Source organism: Rattus norvegicus, chromosome 13 (genome assembly GCF_021556685.1).
Source record: "Rattus norvegicus strain SHRSP/BbbUtx chromosome 13, alternate assembly SHRSP_T2T, whole genome shotgun sequence".
Classification (NCBI taxonomy): domain Eukaryota; kingdom Metazoa; phylum Chordata; class Mammalia; order Rodentia; family Muridae; genus Rattus; species Rattus norvegicus.
The window spans coordinates 82,015,019-82,031,252 of record NC_141546.1 but is presented as its reverse complement, the minus strand read 5'-3'; the positions used below and the strand labels follow the sequence as shown (position 1 = coordinate 82,031,252).

Genomic DNA, 16,234 nt, shown 5'->3' with positions numbered 1-16,234 from the left:
GTGATCAACTTTAGGTCCCTGTGCTTGCATGATAAACTACCAAATGAGCATCTTCTCCAGCTCCTGCCCCTGAATTTATGTGTGTAGGTAAGATACTCATGTGCCTGTGAAACTGATTTCTTCTGCTTTCAGACAACATCGAGGTTTTTATGTATGGTTGTCCTTCAGTATCCAGAAATGGCTGACCTCAAGAGCTCTCCTCTTCGATGCAGAATTCTGAGGATGTTCAAATAAAGAAGTTCAGGGTGGGGCTGGAGAGATGACTCAGTGGTCAAGAGCACTGACCGCTCTTCCAGAGGTCCTGAGTTCAATTCCTTAGCATTCCTAGATGGTGGCTCACAACCATCTTAATGGGGTCTGGCCCTCTTCTGGTGTTTCCTAAGCTGCCCCCTGTCCTGGAGGATGTGGAAATGTGGGGCTGCCTGTGCAAGAAAAGTCGTTGAATCACAGAATATGTATGTATATATGTGTATGATGTATGTGCCTCATACCTGTGAGCCTGAAGAGGGTGTCAGAGCCCCAGGAACTGAGGTTAAATTAGAGATGGTTGTGAGACACCATGTGGGTGCTGGGTGCTGGGAACCAAAGCCAATCCTCTGCAAGAGCAGCAAGTGGAGACGGGATTTCTTGGTCAAAAAGACGAACTGTTTATGTGCTAGCCTAGCTGCTGGGCAGACTTCGTGGTGCCAGCTGCTGGTAGCATTTGAGGATACGGTCCCAGGTGCACTGTTGCTGGGGCGGCTGTGCTGTAAGCTCCCTATTCTGCAGCTATGGTGAGCACAGCAGCGAGAGACTGGGTTGCTCTCAACATCCACTCTTCCAAGGAGGATGGGAACACATCTGCTTTCATCACTCTGAGTCTGCTCCCACCCTCCCCTAAGCCCCCATGCAAAAGGACAGAGTCTTGCACTACTTCTGCCGTAGCAAACCCGTCTATCACAGGACGCCCTCCTCTTTGAACCGGAATGAAGTGGGGAGGAGAGCGGAAGTCGGAAGTGCTCCTAGGAAGCAGTCGTTTATATCTTCTTAGAAAAGGGGACTCATTGGCACACGGGAGCCTGTGCTGGGCTTTCAGCCCCTGCCAAGCACCTTGGAAGGCCCACTTCAACACAGGGATTGGTCACACATACACTGACGAGCTAACCGGTTCTAAAGAGAGGGAAAGATTACAGGGTGATCTCCCTCAGTCCTTCAGGGTGGGTCCACAGCTGCGTCCCAGCTTTTGCTATAGGACAGAATAGACTGTAACCACAAGTTCAGTTCTGGGTTCCACACCACCACGAGCGTGGTCCTGCTTGTGTCCCACATATGGGACTAGAATGGGGGTTCATTTTTGCTTGCCTTTTGATCTCTGTAGTCCTTTATGCCAGCCTCAAACTCAGTCAGGCACATGGCTGGCAGACATTCATGACCCTACCAGGCCTTTTCTGAAACAAATCACTAATTGGAAGAATGAGCCAATTTAAATCTGACCTCTGAAGGATGGGTGGTAGTGTAACCACAAAATTCCACTTCTGGTTTCTTCATGGTCACATACCACAGCAGATTTCCTAGAATAGGGGCCTCCTCCTAATAAACACAATAAACAACTATAAAAATGTCGCACAATGTCTGTCTGTTCCAACTGCCTGGCCCATTTCCAGGGCTGGCCTTCTGCACCGAGATCATCAATCCTGGTATATTTCTCCCCAACTCCTGGTCCTCTTTCTTTTCACTGTGAGAAGCTTCCAGGAGCCTCAGGTGAAGCTGGTAAAAAGGACAGAAGTGGTGGCCTGGCTGAGGTGGTGCACACATGTCATCCTGTACTGACTCGGAAAGCAGAGGCAGGTGGATCTCTGAGTTCGAGACCAGCCTGGTCTACAGAGTTAGTTCCAGGACAGCCAGGGATACACAGAGAAATCCTGTATCAGAAAAATAACAACAACAAAAAAGGATGGAAATTGTGTAGACTAGTTAGCAACTGCCTTTTCGATGGCCTTATTTTGCGTAGCACAAGTTATCACAAGGCTGCATTCCATTATAAATTTAGTCCACGTTTGGCTTATCTGGGAATTGAGGGATGGTGGTTGCATGAACAGTGCCACTGTGAACATAAGCCATGCACATGTATTTTAACCTCTGCCTTCAGTTCTTTGGGGGCACCTGTCCAAATGTGGAATAAATATACCATGTGGTAATTTTATGGTTAATACTTTTAGGCGTTACCATACCATTGTCCACAGTGACCACAGCATTCTATACCCATCATTTACACAAAACTTCCCCTTCCCCCATGTCTTTCTGACTTCTTTCCCTTGAAAGTAACTGCCATTCTGACGTGTGTGGAAGGCTGTTTCCTTGTGGTTTTGGTTTGCATTTCCAGCGGGTATCAGTGTTGAGCCCCCTTTGTCTGTTTGTGTCTTGACTTTGCCCATTTTATAGCCAGCATTTTGGTTACTGTAGTAGAAATTCTGTATGCATTTAGGACACCGCTCACCAACCAAACCGTGAATGCAAATACTTTCTCCCACCCCACAGATTCCTTTTTATCCTGTGGTTAGTACTTTTTGCACAAAACTTTTCCAGTTCTCATAAAGTCCAGCTTCCTGATTTTTCTTTGTTTTTCTCTGCTTTGGGAATCATATCCCATGCTGCTCCAAACCCCAGGTTACCCTGTTTTGCCTCCAGTGTTTTCCAAGTGTCGTATAATTCAGCTTTTCAGGGCTTTCGTTGGCTGTATAATGTAAGCAAAGTTTGGGCCTTGTTTTGGGAGGGAATGGCTGAGCCTTTGGTATAATTTTCTTACAAGAAAGGAGATAGCTGCTATTTAGGTTGTTACCGAGCTGCATGCTGTGCCTGCCAAGGTTGGTTTTTCTCCCCTAAATGATGCAGGTGAGCTTTAAGCTTCTCACTGTATGGTGGACTGACAGTGCCCTCACTTCAGGAAGCTTTCCTGAAGGAGTGAGATAAAACATGCAGTAGATCTGGGTGGAAGTAGGAGGTTGTCGCTATTGTTTTTTAATTTTTCTTCTCTAGTTACATATGTGACATTATTTCATCAAGCTTCCCTCAACAGAGCACCTGGCCTGAAGTGAGAACTGGCACTTGTGTTTAAGGAAAAAGCTAGGCAGAAGACCTTTGTCTCTCAGGTTTGCCACGGGTCCTGCTCCGTTAGTGAGGCTCAAAGCCTAGGCCTTTCTAGCGTGTGCAGCTGTGGGCCAGTGGACTGGCAGCAGAGCCTGGCTCTCTGCTGTGGTGGATTCCAGGGCACACAGCTGCAGGCCTGTCTGGCACTCTTGAGCGATCACCGGAAGCTCCTTACCACTCTCTCAGGTCTCTGTACTAGACATGGGTCTGGCCTGTTTTCAGGGTCCAGAGCTGCAGAATTGGTGCCCTCTTGTGGTCTTCTTCTGACCTCTTTGATACCTTGGGGCAAAAAGGATGAAATAGTAGAAAGGACATGAAATGGAGAAAAGATTAGGGAACTGAAAGAAAATCTGTGGCTGAGGAGGGACTTTTTTTTAAATGTTAAGGTGAATGTAATCACATCAATAACAATTTCTTCAGTTTTATTGTTGAGTGTCCTCTGTTTTTCAAGACAGGGTCTCTCATTGACTGGCCAGTAAGCCTTTTCCTGCTTTTTGGCCTCTGTTGCTCATCCAAGGACTAATTATTTGGCCCATCTCTTCTGCACGGCTTAAGGAGAGCCCACCTTCCTAGGGATGGACTCTGAGCCAACGTGATTTGAAACAGCCCAACTGGGATGTTGGGTCTCCACAGGCCACAAATCCCATTCTCTTGTCCCAGAGTTTTTCTAGTCCACAACAAAGCTTCTGTGAACATTTGTGTGCCTGCTTCTGTGAGCATTTGTGTGCCTGCTTCTCTGTGAACATTTGTGTGCCTGCTTCTCTGTGAGCATTTGTGTGCCTGCTTCTCTGAACATTTGTGTGCCTGCTTCTTTGTGAACATTTGTGTGCCTGCTTCTGTGAGCATTTGTGTGCCTGCTTCTGTGAACATTTGTGTGCCTGCTTCTTTGTGAGCATTTGTGTGCCTGCTTCTGTGAACATTTGTGTGCCTGCTTCTTTGTGAACATTTGTGTGCCTGCTTCTTTGTGAACATTTGTGTGCCTGCTTCTTTGTGAGCATTTGTGTGCCTGCTTCTTTGTGAGCATTTGTGTGCCTGCTTCTTTGTGAGCATTTGTGTGCCTGCTTCTCTGTGAGCATGTTTTCATTTCACCGGCGCACAGTTGCAGGAACATTACAGGAGATTGCCCTTTACTTCCCCCACAGGTACCACTGGTATCGGAGTGCTACACTCATTGCTTTGTGAACCCTTAGTGGTCCAACGTAACCACTGATCGTCCACATCGGGGTTCTCTCTCGGTGCCGTGTGCTGAGTGGCGTTGGACGTGCTCACTGTTTCCGTGGGGGGGGGACTTGCCTGCCTGAGCGTCTCGTCTATCCATCTATTCCTCCTCCCTCACGCCTAGCTCCTAACAACTTCCGGTCTCTGTAAAGCAGGAGTTAGTTTTATAATAAATACAGTGAAGTTCTAGATGTTTGTGGAACCTGGAGGTAGTGATGAATGGCAGATCCAGCAACATTGGTAAGGAGGCGAGCATCCTAGGGAACCAACGGGAAAGCAGGTCACGTCTTTTTCAGAAGTCATGAAGAGCGAACAGTCAGTTGTTCTCAAAGATAGTAAGAAAGACTCCAAACAGAAGAGATGGAGGAGGGAGGTGCTTGGCACACAGTGCTATTCCCACAGCACAAGAGAAGAAATTGAAAGTAATGTTCATGGGCAGGTCTCTGGGCTTCCAGTGTTTGCAGTACGTCTGTGTACACCAACTGCTTGTCCATGTGGCCCTTCACCCTGGAAGATTCTTCAGAGGATCCACGGACACACTGCTCTGCCTTTCATAAGTCCGTATGGGTTGTCCAGAATGATGGGCTTCGTGGATTTTCATTGGTGCATATTTTGTACTTTGGTCATTTACCCCTGCTCCACCAGTGATTCGTTGCTGTGTGAACAGGGGAGGCAGTCCCTGTCTTCTCATTCCTCAGTGCATCACTTCTGTAACAGGCGTCTTCCCTCTGTAGACTCCAGTTTGTCTCTTAATCCCCAGCTGTGGGGGGAAGGAAATGGACCAGCCCCACTTGTGTTCTGAAGTGAGGGATTAATGACCCTCCAGTGTGATCTCTGCCCTCTGCCACGAGCTTCAGAAAGGACTTCATCTAGCAGAGTCCCAGAAGCTGGGAGCAGCCCAGGCAGGCCCCTTCCCTATTTGTGCACGGCTACCGGTTCCTACCGGTTCCGTACTCAGGTGGAGGGCGAGCAAGCGGAGGCTGAAAGAGTTCATCTCTCTATACAGAATGACTGAAGTCATTTGTGCAGAGTGAATGTTTAAAACCACCCTTACCTCATGTGAGGGTAGCCTGACTGCCCAGGCCCTAGCACACTGCCCTGTGAGAGTTCACCTCTGTGCATAGCTGGTGACCAGACAGGACGACCCTAGACCTCTCTATGTGTGTTCCGATGTAGAGCCCCACAGTGTATATCGCTAAGCAGTTTGCCTTTCGTGTTTCCCCTCTCTTGACTAGCTCATGACTAACGCAGGACTGGATAAGAGGGTAGGAGTGCTGCCGTTCTTAGCCTGGTTCTTCTTCGGAATGGGGCTGATCAGTTCGCAGCAGGAGTGGAGCACTTGGTGTGCTCCGCTTTTCTGTGTTGCTCCTTTCCCTGTAACACAAGAGGGGCTCACCTGCTTTCTAGAGTAGCAATCTGTGCCTCCTTAAGCATGTACTCAGACACCTTTTAACGGAAAGAACTAATTGTCGACAGTCACAAGTGGCTTGCTTACCTTTCCCTCCACCGTAGTGAAGTATTCATCAGAACAATTAACTTCCCAAGAGGCCCGGCAAGCACGCGCTTTGCTTTGCAACAGAGGTTGCAGAGTCTTACCAATGATGCTGGCTTTAAACACATTGGCACTGCACCCCCGTTTGAAGAGTCCTGGGGCTTTCCACCCCATCGGAAGTGTGGCGGGTCTGGCAGTGTGTGCAGTAGTTCTGAACACCCACCCAACTCGGCTCAGCCCGTCTGAGCTTGGAGCCCAGCACAGCTGCTTTTGCAGTGTGTGGTCATAGGCAGAATCACTTACTCTGCTTCTCTGTGACTCAGTTTCCTGTTAGGAAAGAGAGGATAGTGTCACTCACTACTAGTGTGTGTCATGGGTTGGTTTGAGGGTTAAGGTGGCCCTAGCCACAGGTTCTGTGTCATAACCAGGGTTACTGTTGCTGTGATGAAACACTGTGGCCAAAAGCACTCGGAGGAGGGAAGGGTTGTTTGGTGTTTGTCTCACGTTTGCATATCATTCTCATCACCACAGGCGGTCAGAGTGGGAGCTCAGAGCAGGAACTGGGAGGCAGGAGCTGATGCAGCGGCCATGGAGGGGTGCTGCTTACTGGCCTGCTCCTGTGGCTTACTCAGCCTGCTTTCTTACAGCACCCAGGACCACTGGCCCAGGGATCAGTAATCAGGAAAATGCCCTACAGGCTTGTCTATAGCCTAATCTTAGGGAGGCATTTATTTTCCTTCTTCCCTCCCTCCCTCCCTCCCTCCCTCCCTCCCTCCCTTCCTTCCTTCCTTCCTTCCTCCTTTTTTTGGAGGCATTTAAAAGGTTTCCTTTTCTCAGATGACTGTAGCTTTTGTCAACTGTGTCAACTGAACTTGGACGGAAGGTGTGTGTGTGTGTGTGTGTGTGTGTGTGTGTGTGTGTGTGTGTGTAAATCACACTATCCTTAGTGTGTCCAGACCATAGCAGGACAGCTGCTTGTGTAGCTTCTACATACATAGCATTAGGTATCAGGCTATCTAGAGATGATTTTTAAAGTCCACAGGAGGTTACATGCAGATCCATCTATCATCTGTCTACCTCCCTACCTATTTATATGAGGTTTTTTTTTATCACAGCGATAGAAACGAAAGTAGACTGCCTCTCCGTGCCCTCACCTTCTGATATTGTCAAATTTCCAGACACTTCCGGCCTGATTTTGGAGGACATATTCTGAACTTCTCGCGCTCTTACTCTTTTATCTGACTCTTTTACCCGACTCTCGGACTTACTTGGTTAAGCCACTGTCCACCTTTAAGTTGCTTCAGGCTGGCTGTTTAGGCTCCACCCACAAAGTCTTCACTAGGAGGAGCAAAAAGAAGGGGTGCTTAATTATTTAAGGAGCTTCCTGGAACCTTTCGCCTAAGACCTCTACATATTTAAGTGACCAGAATTTTTTACATGATGACGCAGTGCAAGGAAGGGTAGAAAATGTCAGTGCCCAGCTAATGTTCGGGGTGGAAGATTCAGAACACACAACCTGCCATCTCTACTAACTAAGTCCTTACTCCAGGAGGAGCACAGTCTACATCGTGGCTGATACTAAAAAGGAGCTGTGTACGCTTTACAGGCGCCAGGTTTAAAGAGAAGGCCCTCTGCTGAACTGAGACCCCATCCCCAGCCCCTCTGCGCTGCAGCATGGCCAGTCCCTAGGGCTAACAGACAGCTGACCACAGCCGGTCCCTGGGACTGTGGCCTCCAGGGCATTGGGGAACCTTGCGCATTTGCAACGAGTTTCTCTTGAGATTGTGTCTGTGCCTTGAGCACAGTCGCTGCGCTTCTTTTTTTTTTTTTTTAAGATTTATTCATTTATTATATGTAAGTACATTGTAGCTGTCTTCAGACACACCAGAAGCAGGCATCAGATCTCATTACAGATGGTTGTGAGCCACCATGTGGTTGCTGGGAATTGAACTCAGGACCTCTGGAAGAATAGTCAGTGCTCTTAACCACTGAGCTACCTCTCCAGCCCCTAGTCGCTGCGCTTCTTAGTTTGCCTGCTTAGCCTTGCATGGTTGGGCTACCCGCTCTCAGACCTATAGGTGGCTTCCAGCTACTCCAGGGACGCATTTGAGGGACACCTCTCCACTGCGGCCACGTGGTTGGTTTGCTCCTGTTAGAATCAACAGATTTGAACTTTGTTCTCAGTTGTGGCCAGAGCAAATTTTGGGTGTTTTGATGTTCTCATGCCTATAAATTAGAGCCTGTGTGTGTGCAGGGAACAACCCTGAGCCCAGAATAGTGATGTAATGTCTCGGGGGGCATGATGTTTTTTTTTTCCCCCTTGAAATGGAGCTTGGTCATGATAGTCACAGGGAGAGACTGGAGTAATTGGTGTGACTTACAGTACCAGAGCGAAGGGGCCAGATGGCCGGGCATGCTTGGCCTTTTCCCACCACCAGCTGATGAGGTCAGTTGAGTTCAGGGCAAGTGTTAACTGAGGGGAAGGAAACGAGGCCCGGCTGACTGACGTCTGAGCTTCCCTCCCCCTGATTCTGAAGTAGCCCCGACAGAACATGACAGGCCACTTGATGGGTTTGTGGCGTGCTGGGCAGAGTGGCCCCTTGGCCCAGGGTGTCTCTGAGGCTGCAGGGAAAAACCCCCAGCCTTCCGCCCTTCTAAGGGTGGGAGCCCTCAGAGCCCTCCATCCCTGGCCTTGTCCATCCACAGCATGTACATCCTGGGGCTGCAGGGCAAATGACAGAGGCTGAGCAGTCAGTCCCCAGTGTTCCACCCCCTCATCATCAGTATTGGCACTGGCCGGGATCCTCATAAGGGGGTTAGGTCCAGGAAGACAGACTGCTAGAAATAGAATAGCCAGATGGTGTCTGGGCTTCGAGAGCTGACTCTTGTGTAAGGATGATTTTTAGAGGGAAAAAAAAAACCCTTTCCTTAGGCCAGAATGGGCAGCAGGCTCAGCATCTGCCCTTTTAGGAACTGCCAGCAGAGGGTTCTGGTGACTGTCCGACACTCTGGGGCTTCCCAAAGGCCAGCGAGAGTGTCTCTGAGAAAGGAAGCCATTGTTCTACACATCTGGAGCACTCAGCCTATCGATACTGGCTCCCAACAACTGGGACTTTGTGTATGCACTGGGAACTTTCTTTTGGTAGACAGGCCATGGCCCTGCCTTTAGTTATATATGACATTTAACACGGTGAGGTAAGGATGCAGCGCGGTGCGGCCGGACACTGCTCAGAAATCTGTGGAGGAACTTGGAGTTGACGCCAACGCCCTTAAGTTCTGAAGAGATGAAAGAGGTCAGGAGTGTCAGATAGCCTGGAAGTAAAATGTTCTGAACCACCATGTGGGATTTTTCTCTGCCAGAGGAGCGAGCACCCCCACCCCCACCCCCAGGTTTCCGTGTAGTTCTGGTTGTCCTGGAACTTGCAGGCTTGCCTCAGACCACCACCCAGTTTAAGAGCAGCAACTCTTAGCTCTGAGTCACCTCTCTAGTCCCCTCTCCTCCTGCCTTCAGTTGTGTGGGGAGTGACAAGAGCCTAATTGTTCTGGTGACGCTGTATGGAGCAGTGCCAGGTGGTCACTTGCCTTAGTACCTGCACTTGGTGGGCAGAGGCACTCAGATCTCTGAGCCAGGCCAGCCTGGTCTATGAGGAGTTCCAGAATAGCCAGGACTTCATGGAGAAACCCTGTCTAGAAAAAGCAAGATGATTTGCAAAACTAGGCTGCACTCGAGCTCCCTCAGGCTGTGTTGATACCTGTGAGCTTTCCAGCCCTGGATTGGGAGTCCTGACCCCATTACCGTGTTGTGCCTGTCCTCCCACCCCCACCCTGCCCCATTAGCATTGACTGTCCCTTGAGCTCCTGTACTAGTGGTTTCCATCATGTAAGGTTAGGCTCACAGAAGAGCCCTGTCCCAGTCTCTCTCAGGAGTTATGAAGAGCACCGAAGCCCTCGAATTGCACTCGACCGTGGACTTTTAGCCTATTCATAAGAGCTGCCAATCAGATTTTTTTTTCCAGGGTTGTGGCTGGGTCAAGGGAAATGAATCGTTTCTTGTAGCGGCAGTGTGGTATTATGATGGATTTACTAGACTTGGACTCAATTGTTCTAACAATGTATAGCTAATGTACACATGACTCTTTCCCCGAGTCCCAGAAAAGGTTGGCAGCACAATTTGTTCTCACCACTTTGATTGTAGGAATCAGGTGTTGGTTAGGAAAAGGAAATTCCAGGTCTACAAATACATCAACCCTTTGCCATGACTTGCATGCTGGGGTGTTTTCCAGTTTTGAATTAGAGACATTCAAGCTCTACCTTGCTGGGGGTGGGGGTGGGGGTGGGGGCATCTCAGGGAGCAAATCTCCACTATGTAAGTGTCACAAGAGGGGAAATCACTTTGGAATAATAAACTGCCGTAAACTATTGTTCCTCCCCGACTCCTTATTGGGTTGCATGATTGCCGTGCCGTGCTGTGCCGTGCTGTGCCGAACAGGCTGATAGATACAGACTAGTGCAATGAGTGGCTGCTGTTCTCAGGCTACAGTAAACCAAACAACTTTTATAAAAGTTGTAACTTTATGCTTTGGTATGTGTGTTTTGCTGTTAAAAATCAGGCGGCAAAGTTTGTAAAACAGGTTCAAGAACAAAACTGAGCCCGGTGTGCACTTGACTGAAATGTCAGTTCTGAGTTGTCAGGCTGTTGCTTCTGGAGCTTTCCTGGCTCTGTAAACCAGGGTGGCCTCAAACTCAGGGACTGGTCTGCCTCCCCTGGAATCAAAGGCATTCACTTTTTTATTTTGTTACTACATTTGCATTTAGTGTATGCATGTGTGCATACGTCCATGGAGGTCAGAGGGCAGCTTGTCCAAGTTCACTTTTCTTTCTGTCTCACGGGTCCACCAGATTACAGGCTCAGTGACCAGTGCCTTACCCACCGGGCCATCTTGCCAGTCTGCTTCTGGAGCGCTTTGTGTTTTAAGGTTTTATTATCTATTTATATCTACCTGCACGCATCTGCGTGTCTATAAGCTGTTGGCTTACCTGGAGGTTACAGGTGATTGTGAGCCACCCGTCCTGGGTGCTGGGGTAGAACCCGTGTCCTCCATAGGAGCAGCAAAGCCGGTTAGCCACCGAGCCATCATTTCCGCCCCTACAAGAGCTATGTGATTTGGCGATGGGCTGGGATGACATCACATAGCCCTCGCTCTGGCTCTCGCTTGCACTGATGAAGCTGTGTAGGGGCTGAGCGCTCTGTGTTTACGTAGTCACTTTTTGGTCTGTCAGCGTAGCTTAGCTCTGCTTTCTGCATGAAGATGGAGGATACTTAGCATTCCGTTTTCACTCACCAGCTTTCAGAGAGGAGGTAGGCCGCTGCCTCCACACCCTACAGCCCGGAGCCCTCAGAGTTGGCAGGGACCAAGGAGAAGGAAAGAACGATGGGGTCCTGAGACCTGCCTTTCAGGTCTAGTCTTGGAGGGTTTTGGGTTTTTTTTTTTTTTTTTTTTTGGTTCTTTTTTTCGGAGCTGGGGACCGAACCCAGGGCCTTGTGCTTCCTAGGCAAGCACTCTACCACTGAGCAAAATCCCCAACCCCCTTTTTTTTTTCTTAAGCTTCTAAATGCTGCCCTAAACCACCCACACTGTCTTATCATTTTAATTGGCTGTATATTATCACAGCTGCTGGCTTCTTCCCTCAGCTTCTTTTCAGGGAGGCGCCAGCCTAGAGATGTGCACTTCCTTTGCCCCAGCGCACTCCTCCCCACCTTCTCTTATTCCCGGCTGTCGTCTTCTCTCCTCACAGTCTTCCGTGTGTGCTAAGATCGTCCAGCTTCTGGGGCAGAATGAGGTGGATTACCACCAGAAGCAGGTGGTCATCCTGAGCCAGGATAGCTTCTACCGAGTCCTCACTTCAGAGCAGAAGGCCAAAGCCCTGAAGGGCCAATTCAACTTCGATCACCCGGGTGAGTTGCGAGTTGAGAGATGTGTGTGTTGAAGGTGGATCGGGTGGTGGCTGTGTTCATGAGGCTTAGCTTTTGCCACCTATCTGTATCTCCTGGCCACACCATAGGGGTCCACCTTGCAGGGTTATCATATGCCTAGAGGAAGGAATGGGTTTTGGAATACTTTGCAGAAAGCTGATTGAATCGAATGAAGGTCAACCATGTAAGCTTGGGTAGAGATGGGTCAGCCCCAGGCGCAAACACACAACCGTTCCTTTTGCCTTCTGATGTGCACCTGCATCTGATGTGCAATGCGCACCTGCATCTGATGATGTGCACCTGCATCTGATGTGCACCTGCATCTGATGTGCACCTGCATCTGATGTGTACCTGCATCTGATGTGCACCTGCATCTGATGTGTACCTGCATCTGATGTGCACCTGCATCTGATGTGCACCTGCATCTGATGATGTGCACCTGCATCTGATGATGTGCACCTGCATCTGATGTGCACCTGCATCTGATGTGCACCTGCATCTGATGATGTGCACCTGCATCTGATGATGTGCACCTGCATCTGATGTGCACCTGCATCTGATGATGTGCATCTGCATCTGATGATGTGCAGCCTGTACCACCTCCACCCACCCCTCAACCCCTACCCTGCCCCGTGTGTTCTGCTTGGTGACCAGCAAGAAGGGAAATGTGGTGTCTTGGTGTGGACTCCTATATGAGCTTTACTGCTAGCCTACATCAGCACATTGCTCCTTCAGATCGTCTGGGTTCTCGTTGTTGGGAGTCAGCCCTGCTTGGCGTGGACTCATGGTTCTTCCTAGTCACAGCACACTTTCCACATAGCATGAGCCAAACCCAGGGCGCCCAGCTGACCTTTGAGGAGAGATGGGAGGGGCCATGTTAACACCACGTATAGGATGTCAGCAGAAGACAAACTACAGATCAGTTTCCCAGAACTCATTCACACACCCTGTTTTAAGATCTGGGGAGTGTTTATATTTTACCACGGGCGGCGGACATTGGCTTTAGGGTGTGACGTTTGCTCTGATTTTAGGACAGGTCAGTTTAAAACCCAGAGCTGTGTTAATTAATAATTTGATTTCCTTCAGATGCCTTTGACAACGAACTGATCTTCAAAACACTCAAAGAAATCACCGAAGGAAAAACAGTTCAGATCCCTGTGTATGACTTCGTCTCCCACTCACGGTGAGTGAGCCGGGCTGGCCAGAGTTTGTCAGCTGCTGTGGCTTAGAGCATCCCAGGTGTGCACCCTGGCTCCTTCCGCATCTTTTATGAGGATGTTTCGTAGAGTAGTTGGGCCTTTTCCTTTCTCTCAGAAGGATGGGTCTGAACTTTGGGCGCGTGTTTGTTGTGTTGTGCGTCTTTGAATCTTTGCTCTTTGAAGAGGTTATCATGAGCAGGACCAGAGGCAGAACAGGGAAGGAGCAAAACAGCACCTCTGCTCTCAGGCTATACCTGCAGTTCCGGAGTTGGGGGTGGGGAGGTTGACGCCATCAGGAACAAACCATACCCCGAAGCTATTCCCCACACTGCAGACAGCACCTAGATATCTAGATCAAGACAGACCATCTCTATTGAAGCCCCTCCTGTGGGCATCCATCTAGAGCGTAATTAGAATTTGAGCTCACTCTCTTTGCCCTAATCTGAGGATAAGTTTGGGGATATCTACCCATGAGTACACTGTAGCTGTCATCAGGCACACCAGAAGAGGGTGTCACATCCCGTTACAGATGGTTGTGAGCCACCAGTGGTTGCTGGGATTTGAACTCAGAACCTCTGGAAGAGCAGTCAGTGCTCTTAACCACTGAGCCATCTCTTCAGCCTGAGCTAGCCTTCTTAAGACCTTGTCTGCATGGTGGTGGCCTGAAGCCTCTAGGGCTAGGAGCCAAGCCCCTCTCCTATTGCAGGTCTGTAGTGGGCGAGAACCCAGAATCACAGCCCAGTAGATGCTCCAATCTTGCTGTCACTCTCCAGACATTCTGTCCTATCACTGCTCTCTGTCTTTGCAGGAAAGAGGAGACAGTCACCATCTACCCCGCAGATGTGGTGCTCTTTGAAGGGATCCTAGCCTTCTATTCCCAGGAGGTCCGAGACCTGTTCCAGATGAAGCTTTTCGTGGACACCGATGCAGATACCCGTCTGTCTCGCAGAGGTGCGTTCTGTAAGCTTCAGTTGGCCTGCTTGGTGGCCACTGTGGGAGCAGATAGATGGGAACCCAGGAGAGGCATGAGCCTTCCCTGGATCTGAAGTGAAGCCTGGACCTCTCCTGATGCAGCTGTGTGGCCCTGTGACCCAGCCCAGTTATATCAGCTCAGCCCCAGGATATCCTGCTACCCAGTGTTTGGTGATATTAGGAAGGGATTAGTCACTATACTGTTTAGATAAAGAAAGGCTTGTTCAGTCACGAAGTAAGTCTAGCTTCACTGGGAATCGTCTAGCTTAAATGTTTGCTTATGGCTTTTTTTTTCCCATAAGGCATCAACAAAAGATACCTTGGTCTTGGAAGTTACTAAGTTTGGGGTGTCTGGGGACAGGACCCCCTGTGCCTGCAGTGCCCAGAGCCTTTTCCCACCATCTGCTTCTTTATACACCCCCCCCCCCCCCAGCCAGCCCTGGATCATATTCTCTAGCGGGCCTTCCTGAGGTGGACCTGTGTTTGTGTTGTCTGTGCATTCTCAGAAACCACAGAACTGGGTGAGGAGCTGAGCTCCTCAGGATACTGAGCTCCACTCGATTCCACTGGGAGGGTTTTCAGGAGGAGGATGAGGAGGAAGGGGAGGAGGAGGGTTAGGTCATAGGGATGAGGTGCGGTGTCGGTAATTAGGGGAAATGCTCCTTACCTATATAGACACACAGTGGCCTGCTCTGAGAATAGCGTGTGGATGGAGTGTACTAGGAAATAGATCGGAAGTAGCTTGGGTTAGGGATGTAGCCCGGCACGGTGGATAGAGCACTTACCCAGCATCTATTAGGTCTGAGTTCTATCCTCAGCACCATGTGAACCCCATGCATCTGGGGAGGCAGAGGAAGGAGGGTCAGCAATTAAAGGTCACCCTTAGGTAGTTCAAGGCCAGTTTAGACCCTGATATGTGAGTTAGGCAGGTAGGTAGACATGTGAGTTATTGGACATTCTCGTTAAGTGGGTTGATAATACATATAGTGTTCAGCCAGAGCTGTCAGTGGGAGCAGTAGAACCCAGAGAAACTAGTCTGAGGGATTTCCCTGCTAAGGAGTGATGGGATGCAGGCTCACGTGGAGCCACACGAACTCTTAAACGGGAGCAACAAAAGTACCCCTATTTGATGGGGGGGAGACTGGTAGGAGACCTTAGTGCCAGCAGGCAGGTCCCTCTTCCAGCTAGTCATGGTGGTGGCTCTAGGGATACCTGGTCTCCTGTTACTTTATGGACCCTCCCTACCTCAGGGCATCTGATCCAGTGACCTGGCTTGTCACCTTACCTACAAGCGCAGCTCTTTCCCTCGCCTTATGGTTGCCAAGCTAAAGAGGCAACATGGTATATTAAAAAAATAAAATAAATTCAAAGCCAGGTGAAATGCGCCAAGCCTCAGGCTTCATTACCTATCACACGTGGGGCCTTGGGCAAACTGTGTTTGAACCTTATTTTTTTCTATCACGCAGTCATCTGGGGATTAGTCCTCCAAAGACGGGTTAGAGATGATACAGGGAGAGCGCCCAGAGGTGGAGGAGTTGATAGTTGCTGCCTGTGAGGTCAGACTTCTGAGAGGAAGGGGATGGTGCCCTCTCTGCAGTCTAGTTGGGCCTCGGGAGAGTTTGACTAACTGGCTCACTAGTCTAGCAGGTGGTACTCAATCCTAGAGAGATCTCAAAGGAGACTAAACTTCTAGGAAATTAGAACCAGATTTGGAGTAGTTGTAAAGTCTTTGGAAATAGTCTTGGCTTCTGACTAAAATCAGGTCATCATGGTCCAGGTTGACCAAAACATTATTCTCTTTCCCTTTCGTGGCCCAGGATGGGGAGAATGTCTTTATGAATGTGGGAAGTCCTTGAAGTGATGAGGAATCTGGGAGATCTGCCTGCCTCTGCCTCCAGGGGTTGAGATTTGAAGGCCTGTGTACCCAGCTCTCCGTGGGATTCTCTTTGGCCAGTGACTGTTTGCCTCTTGCTGTCTCCTCGTTTCTGATGTGTCTTTACAACTCCCCCTCTGCCAGGCCCTTCCTGGCGGATTTGAGGAGTTTTCTTACATTGCTTTCCAGGTGCGACACAGCACGATTGGCATATACTTGGGGCGCAGAGAGCTGCAGGGCCAGGGGACAGTGAGTATTTAACGGTAGCATACAGGACTGGAGAGCGTTCTGAGAGAGTTGAGTGCCCTGCTTACACCCGTTGATAACCTAGGCTCTCTGTATGCTAGGTGTCCAACTAGGACAAGGGAGGAGGGGGTGCC

At 49.5% G+C, this 16,234-nt stretch overlaps 1 protein-coding gene across 2 annotated transcripts in view; it reads left to right on the top strand.

Annotated features, from left to right (window-relative positions):
• Uck2 (uridine-cytidine kinase 2) overlaps positions 1–16,234 on the top strand; it is a 57,098-nt gene that overhangs the window by 32,348 nt on the left and 8,516 nt on the right. For both annotated transcript variants that reach the window (XM_087580973.1, NM_001415746.1), the window contains 3 exon segments: positions 11,633–11,792; positions 12,897–12,993; positions 13,818–13,960. In XM_087580973.1, the coding sequence (XP_087437099.1) occupies positions 13,912–13,960 (49 nt within the window). In that variant the 5' untranslated portion in view covers positions 11,633–11,792; positions 12,897–12,993; positions 13,818–13,911.